The 8,932-nt window shown below is 34.7% G+C and overlaps 1 protein-coding gene across 2 annotated transcripts; it reads right to left on the bottom strand.

The window, feature by feature from the left end:
• LOC109823848 (protein PHOSPHATE STARVATION RESPONSE 3) lies at window positions 81–6,963 on the bottom strand. Of its 2 annotated transcripts, none has more exons than XM_020390375.1 (8): window positions 6,831–6,963; window positions 4,332–4,906; window positions 3,595–3,808; window positions 3,435–3,511; window positions 3,306–3,345; window positions 1,544–1,613; window positions 1,388–1,457; window positions 81–523 (listed from the first exon to the last, which is right to left on the bottom strand). In XM_020390375.1, the coding sequence occupies exons 2-8, from the start codon at window positions 4,752–4,754 to the stop codon at window positions 221–223; spliced, it is 1,197 nt and encodes a 398-aa protein (XP_020245964.1). In that variant the 5' UTR covers window positions 4,755–4,906; window positions 6,831–6,963; the 3' UTR covers window positions 81–220. The 2 variants fall into 2 exon arrangements, with proteins under 2 accessions (XP_020245964.1, XP_020245886.1); XM_020390297.1 differs by having other exon boundaries at window positions 4,332–5,075.

Consider the following 8,932-nt stretch of genomic DNA (forward strand, 5'->3'; position numbering starts at 1 on the left):
TTCGGAACTTCGAATTTGAGTGTGCATATATCAAATACTAGTATTTATCTTCCAAAGTTTCTAGACTACATGGAACATTATGCAATCAAATGACACAAATTTGAATTTCAATATGATTTTTGTTACAAGATAAACTAAAAATAATTATACCCTAATAAACACATCCAATGGAACAGTGCCAGATAGATTCATATACAAAGAACTACAGATAGGATTACAATTACAACGTTGAGGAAACACCTTCAAGCTTTTCATCCAACTTCACACATTGTCTCTTCTCCGAAGATACGGAATCACTTTCCAAATCAATGGCTTTACGCTTTTGACCGCTGCGCGACGAAATGGAGCCATCTTTTGATTCGGCTTGCTCTACTGAAGTGTCATCAGATGACTCAGGCTGCACTTCTTGGCTTTGTGCAGGTTTTGAGGAGATGAAAGAGTTACTTGATTTTTGTTGTTGTTCTAGAATCTTCTGAAGGAAGCTCGCGTGCTCTTCTATGCGCAGTTGAAGTTTCCTTTGGACCTATAACAATTTAAAAGATTAAAGAACTGATTAAACTAAGAAAGGGGTGAAATTTTCTTGAAATGTAACTGTATTTTCCTAGTTGATGGCAGTAAAAGAATCTAAGTAGCATAACTCATGGGCTTTTACCTATATACATCTTAAATCTATGGTGTTCCTACAGTTATCCTTCAAATCTTCATATTTGCTACTTTAGCCTCAAAATCATCTCAAATTCACCACTTTACATCTCACCTTAGATTATTTAGGATTTCTAACAAATTAGGTAAAATTCACATTTCATCCTCATTTTCTAGCTTATAAATCCAAAAAAAAAAGAAAAAGAAGAAGAAGAAGAAAGGGGCTCACTCACCCATCCACCCACCTCCCAGAGAAAGAGGATAATTACAGGGTTGATTAAGTATGCTAAGACAATTTAGTCATGTTTTGGGGGGAAAAGAATATGAGGAATATACCAAGTATATTCTCCATCATAGCTTAGTCACCAACACCAACCTATTGTCAACCATCTTTAGTTGTACGGAATTTTAAGCAGTAGTCTCTACATAAGAGTATATGGTAAGATGAATTATCTTGATAATGAATATGGCTGACCTAGACTACTTTAGTCAATTTAGCATGCGTAAAGCTTTGCCCTACCGCTAGAACTAACACATGAGATTGAATCAATGTGTTTACATCCCACGCTGGTTCTGTTAGTTCTTACAGTATGAAAGAAAAATAGAGTAGATGCTAAAATTGAAATTGTGAATTTATTTTCAATCCATAATTAGATGCTCATATGATCATTAGGCTTAAGAAGCCAAAAGCATGACAACTACTACTCACCTCATTTTTTTTGGGAAAAAAAAAACTACTGCTCACCTCAAGCTGCTCATGTAACTGTTTCTGAACCTCTATCTGTAGCCTTAGAGCCTCTGTTACATGTTTGTTCCTATCATAGAAGTAAAAAAATAAAAACCATGAATTCAATAAAGAACTGTGTCTGCAGCAGGCATGGGAGAATAAGAAAATGGTTACCGATCAAAGCTTTCATTTTTATTGCTAACCAATGGTTCCTTCTTTTCTTCAGAACTCGAAGTCCTTTTGCCTTCATAGATACAATATCATAACTAATATATCAGTGAAGCATAAAGAAATAAGATCTTTAATAACTAAGATGTCCAATAAGATATTCCATGCTACAAACAAAAAAGCATGCACGAGAAGACCATTACTAGTGATGATGTTAAGATTTAATAAACTCGTGCTTTAAGTTTGAGGAACAGCAGTGCCGACATAATGAATTATAACCATATTGAGAAGTAATACAAAAATCGGGTTCAAAAATAATTTCATATGGACATTTGGTTTTAAGAATAATTTTTGGTAGTGGATGGGTTTAAAAGTAAATGAGTGTAAAACTTTGGGTCTGTAAACATAACTAAAAGGAGACTAAACTAAGATAAATGATGAAATAAACTGCAGTTAGTTCATTATAGAAGTTGAGCTAAACAGCACTTAAATACCTAATAGAAGTTGGATGCAGTTGTTCTTCACAAAATTTGAAGTCAGTTTGAAATAACATCATTTTGTAAAATTACCTTTTGCAACTCTAAATATAACTTGATTAAGCTATGCCTACGAAAATTAACTGCAGTAAAAAGTTGGAACTAAACAGTATTTCCCTAACCGAATGACAATAGGAACACCATAAAGTAACAAGCTGGAGTAATAGTTTTAGAATGAAGTTAAAAAAGCTGCCATGGATCTGTAGGGATTTGCATAAAACTATTTTAGCTCAAGCATTAGAGAAAACACCACAAACCTACAATAGATTGTAGTTCTATAATAGCTCAATCAATTGATGGATTCGTCTTTCCCCGTACAACAGGGAACATGGAGGATTGACAGAAGAATCTATGCAATATTATTCTCGAAAAAACAATTCAGAATGATTTGGTTTTAAAGAATTGGGTGGGTATAAAAGTAAATGAAAGTAGAACTTTGGGTTTGTAAACAAAATACCCAATTTTTACATGTTTGATTTATTATATATGAATTTTTTTTTCGGTTCTTAATTCTTATCTCCAGGAAGCTCACATTGAAGTATCATACTGATAAAAACAAGAGAATAAGGAGGCAAACAAGAAACTTGCTGAAATCAACAATCGTATATTTTTTCTACATTAATTTGTTTAATGTAGTTTTTTCTTAGGAAAAAAATTGTTTAATGTAGTTTTTTTGGATTTTTTTAGTCAGCATATGAAGTTCTGAGCAATTGGGAGAAGAGAAATGTTTATGATAGGTATGATAGCGAAGAGGGATTGAAGCAGCACGCTGATGATGGAGGGAGGGTTGAGATATGTTCTTTTCTCATGAGGAAAGAACATTGGTTAGCAGTCCAATTCTCCAATGCAGATATAACTCAGGAGTGCATAGTGCAGATATACTCTTTTCTCATGAGAAAAAGAAGAGATGTACTAAAGATTTTATGGATTCTATATTTGTTTACAAATCACTCCCACATCTCGATGAATGTCATGTGGACATTTTATTGGAAGCAACTCAAACTAACAAGATGATCCATAATTAACAATTTACTAATATTTTTAGAACATATGAGAAGTATGTCCTCGTGCAACGCACGTACACTATACTAGTGAGCATAAAAATGGTTTGACAGTGATTTTTTAATTAACCCAAGTAACTGCTTAGCAGAAATAAATTACTTGAAGCCAGTATAACTGAGCATCCAACACGAGTCAGCGGAAAAAAAACTTCACGAATTCTCAGATTGTACCTTCTTTTGTCTCGGGAAGATACTTGGCAAGTCTATATTTCTGCACATTGACAACAGCAGAATCTTAATTATCACATGAACATTGACCAACAACCAACAGTTCATGAGACTCATGTGCAATAGTAGTACCTGTAAGTGGCTTTTCACATGATAAATGGTTAAACCTTCAACATTCATTAGCTTTAGTACACCTTTCGGAGTTGCCTCTGCATGAGAGGAGGAGGAGGAGGAATCATGAGATGGTTATAACTTATAACTTGATGGGTAAATTATAAACGTGCAAACTTACTCTCGGCACCATCCAACTTGTTCACAGCTTCGACAAAGCGCTCATGGAGTTCTAAAGTCCATCTCAATCTCTGTTTATTTGCAGCTGGTGCTGAAGAAGTGGAGAGAGTTGGATGAAGCTGAACTTTAACAGGAGGGCTTAATTGTTGATTATTCTGATTGCTTTCAGATGTGGAAGGTGGAACACAGGATACTTGAGGTACATCATATAAATCCTAAATGAAAAAAAAATCATCATATGATAAGATGGTATGTATAAAGAACTAAGCTATCAGTCTTTGTTATTCAGAAAGGTATTGTCAAAAGATTTGATAACCAGAGAGAGCTACCATGTTCACACACCTTTAAAAAATTAAGGGTTAATTGCAGATAGACACCTAGTAGTATCCCTGTTTTCAACTTCCTACGCCTCTAATTTTATTTTTGCAAATAAACCCCCAGAGTGAAAAAAAATTCTCACTATTTACCCTTAGGCCTTAGAGAAAGAATTTTGACAAACAGACCGATGAGGGTAGAATACAATTTGTTCACGCAGCGGGTCTATCCGCAAATAGAACTAGAGGGGTACTAATTTCAAAACAGTGATACAGCAGGGGGTCTATCTGCAATAAACCCAAAAGTTAAAGCAAATATTTGCTTGGACTTAACTAGCCTGGACTTACATCGAACAAACATTTATATGAGGCAAATAACCAATAAATAAAAAAATACTGGAAAATAAATTATGATGATACTTACATCCAAGCAAGGACTTTCACCATTGTCTGCCATTTCTATGCCAAGTTGTTCAGATAAAAATTGTAAATCCATTTGCTCATTGATTGTTGAACTGTTCTCATGATTCTCTTGGTGGAAATTGCCATCTGAACCATCTCCAGACAAATTAAGAAAATCTTTCATCAAATCATCCGAATGCTCACCCTCAGTGTGTACATCACACATATCTCCACTAAAGAGCGACGGTGAGCTTGAACATTGAACTGCTGAAACAAGTTGCTCACTTTTTGGTGGATGAGGAAGGAAAGGCAAGTTTTTTAGTTGTCTACAGGTCATTGAGCTTGAAGGAGATGATAAAAATAATCTGGTACAAAATGTAGAAGAACGAGAAAAAGGGTTTTCTGAACATTGAGGATGAGGGACATTTGATAGAGGACTTCTCATTTCGGGTTCTTGAATTAAGTTTGGGTGGTTAAACTGAAGGCCAGTTTGTAGACTGGAAGAATTGATTATTCCTGTTTGAATGTAGGAGAATTCACTTGAAGAAGAAGCATGAGAGGAACTCAGTGATCCTTCCGGAGAATTGCTCTTTTTCACTGTATTCATAGTCTTTTAGCATTTCATAAACAGAAGAATTGTTACTTTAGCCAAAGTCGTAAAGTTTAAAATATTTGATGATTGATGGCCTTGATGGATAAGATGATTGCAGTGGATACAGTAACCAGCAGGAGATAAAGAGTTATACCCAGAGTGTACATTCCATCTCTACATATTTAATCAAGAAATTCAATCAATTATTGGAAAACAAAACATGATACCAAGAGAAAAGAGTTCACATTTTTATATCTATGAAAATGGTAGTGTAATCTAATGACTTAGGTCAGTGCATCGTTAAGAAGGCATCAAGATCATTTCATTAAGCATGATAAAGAATACAATTTAAGAGCAAATTAAGAGCTGAATACTAAAATCATTTAATTGAATGCTACAATGCTAATCATTTATTTTCTGCCCAAGCCTTGATCCATTTATAGTCTTCTTAATGAATTTCACTTCACCACTTCCTTTCAGGGATATCTTCTTCTTCCTTGTGTATTCCAGATTTGATGCTCATTTCACACATGTAATACTTCTTTTTTTCCCAGTGGGCAACAAGCGTTTATTTCTATTTTTTGCACTATAATACATTTAATTAGGCTTCATGAGCAAGCTGGTATTAAAAATTTACAAGACGTGCAAGTGTTTGGCTCGTTTATTAATAATAAAAAATAAAAAATAAAGCACTGCAGGAATTTGCTAGTAGCAATTCTCTGGCCCGATGTGCTCACTTGCACAAATTATAGATAAACTAACAGATAGATATCTTTGGATATTTATTTATTTATTACTATTGCTATTGATATTGATGTTGATATTTGGATATTATTATTATTATTATGTTACCTTGTAGCATAAATATTTGCAGGTACAGAAATCACAATTCATCAGTCAAACCTAAGTCTGGCAAACGACACTGCCCACAGTCTGATTTCTGTTCAGTTTGTATATGCCAGAGATGATGTTTATAATGCTTAGCAAGCTTGGATCCATAACGTTTTACTTATCTATAAATCTAACAGGTTTCAAAAGACAAATCTACTTCCCTTTTCGAAGCTTGAACCTATTTCTGATATTTCTATACGAATAGAAGTTTTAATATCTCTATCGGCAAGAAAATGGTGCAAAATCTAGAACACATATCTGTCAATATTTCTTTGGTGGCACATTTTTATGCTCAATTTCATGACATTTCTTCTGCTTAGTGTTGTACCTCCATCTTAAAACACCTTTGGTCGGGCACTTAACCTAACATCCGATATATTCACTAATGGATTTATCCATAGTGTTCCTTCACTAAACAATCCACATTAATTAGGAAGCAGGTCAAATCCTTTGATGTTAATGATCCAAATTACGAAAGAAACACCAAATTTGTGCACATTAGGGAAATTCCATCATCAAATCTGAAAGTAAAGACCATAGACAACTAACAAAACCCTTTTTATCTTACCAAAAATAAATAAATAAAAGGAAAAATCCCATGAATCCACTAACAAAACCCACTAGATGTTATCAAAACCAGCTAGATATTATCAACTATCTCACAAACATCCCATCATACTCTACTCAAGGTCAGCTCATCTCTACTCTCTGACAAATGTAGCAGATTTCTCGGCATGATTGCTAATTATTGCATAAACCCAAAAGCCCAAACTCACATTACTCCCTTGTTTTCGCAAAAAAAAAAAAAAGCTTATCCGCAGCTTAACAGCAATTTATCCCCAAAAAAATAGCATATAATAGCTCATTGGGAGCAATAACCATCCCTTTCCCCTTTAAAGCATCAAACCATTTTAAAAGCACGAAATTTAATTTAGTCATTGAAGAAGCAGAAACAAACAGATCAGCATGTAAATGATTAATAAGCCAGAGGGAGGAAAAAACTGAAAATTTTACCAATTTGAGCAAAAAAGTTCTCACCTTTGGATCCAGAGTTGCTCAAAGAGTAGAGGAAGAGAAACCCAACTTTCTCTTTCTCTCTCTTCAACCTCTATCCTCTTTCTTGGAAAAATGATTGGAGCTCCAAATGTTTACTCCTCTCTTTTTTCTTGTGTCTTCGGTAAAGAGACATTAAATAACTAACGGGCATTTTCGTATTTGTCCCTTCAAGTCTTTCATGCTTCTAAGTCAGTCCCTGAAGATATTGAATTTGCTATTAGTCCTTATCTTTCCCTATTTACATATATTAGATATCGTAAATTGACATGTGAATTGAGCCAAATATTCTATTAAACTTAGGCGATTTTTTTTGCTTGAGTTCCCAAGTTATACAAACTAATCAACAGTCAATCAATCCAATATGTTTTAGAAACTCATTAACATTTTGAAAGCCTGAAGTCAAAACCCTTTTCGCCTCTATAAGCCAATCTTCTGTTCCCCTAATCCTGTTTCTCACAAGAAAAAAAAAGGGGGGGGGGGGGGGGGGGATTTGCCGTTTTGCGAGGAAGAAATGAATGAAAAATAAAAATGATATTCTACTATCATGGGCCGTTAGCCGCTAACTAACTAGCAGTTAAGAAATTAGACAGAGCAGTCAGGGGAGTATCTATCATACAGTCCAGGGGGCCACTGGCCCCCCCAAAAATTTGGGGAAAAAAATTAGGCGTGCTCTATATCCTCAAGCCCCCTCAAAATTTTGGGCGGAAAAATTAGGGTGCCTCTCATTCCTAATTTGGGTGAAAAAAATTTCTCTACATGATACGTTGTGGAATATAATTTATGTGAGGGTTTTTATATATATTATAATAGTAAATATATTACATGATGGCAAACAAGATAATAAAGGGGGTTTCATTGAAATGGAAATTTATGAGAGTATTTTAGCGAATGGGCAGAATGACGCTCGTGGTTCGATCAAACATCAGCCATATGGCCATATTTAGTCGATTAGACTTTTTTTATGTCGCGATCTCATTCACAAATGCAAGAAGAATTAATGTGCGTCTTTAGTGAAGATGCGACAGAATGCCATGCTTTAGTTCTGCCTTAAATCCTCAAAAGTCGCATCTGAGCTGAGAAGACAAGATATATGCAAATTGGTTGGCACAGTTTATGCACAAGATTTTACAAGTGAAAGAAAAGAGAGTTTCGAGAGCAACTGATTTTCTTTTTTTTTCAAACATTATGAGCAGTAATCTAGTCAAAGGTCACACTTCAAAACTCTTTCAACCATTTCTGAGGTGGTCAAGAGTTGCCGTAAAAAGACTAAAAAGTCTGCTACATACGACCTCATGTCTGATGATCGTACTTTGCTTACTCTTCCAGTTTCTCCCGCTACTGCAGAACGATCATTCTCAGCTATGATATCTCAAAGACTAGACTTCGAGCAAAATTGGAGGATGCTTTCCTCTCCGACGATTAATAGTGTTTATTGAAAGAGAAATTGCTAAAAGTGCTGAGCATTGATGCTATCATTGAAGCCTTTGAAAATTTAAGTACGTTCGAATTCCTTTAGTTAGAGAAATATTAGTTATTAAAAAAATAGATGTATGCTTATTTGACTATTTTCTATATAATATTTAATCTCCTACTTTTGCAAATATTTTGGATATATTGATGTTGGCTATTTCTACTCGTTTTATTATGGCGTTTGTGGTATAGCTCTTCGTGAATCAAAATTACATTAAGAAAAAATTTTTGTGATCTATCTTTTGTACGCGGCCCCCCCCAGAAACTAAAATCCTGGCAACCGCCCTGAAGCCCACGGTAATAGAGTTTTGAAGTAGATCTTTAGTTTTCATTGAGTTGAGGGATAGATGCATTTTCGATAAATTAAGGGACTAATTTTAAAATATAAAGCGTCTAACGGGCAAATATTAAAACAATACTCAAAAACGTCCTATAATAATTATGCTAAGACCAAAATGCCAACTAGCCATTTATGGTAAAATCACCGATGCGTCACATTACATCCATTTTCTCCAAAAGGTCTAGTTGCCTACTGCTAGCGTGATTTCTTGTGCACCCTCCTTGTCGTATTCGTCGCCTAAATAATCCTGGGAGATAGTGATATCTCTCTCCCT

The sequence above is a fragment of the Asparagus officinalis genome, chromosome 1 (genome assembly GCF_001876935.1).
Source record: "Asparagus officinalis chromosome 1, Aspof.V1, whole genome shotgun sequence".
Classification (NCBI taxonomy): Eukaryota; Viridiplantae; Streptophyta; class Magnoliopsida; order Asparagales; family Asparagaceae; genus Asparagus; species Asparagus officinalis.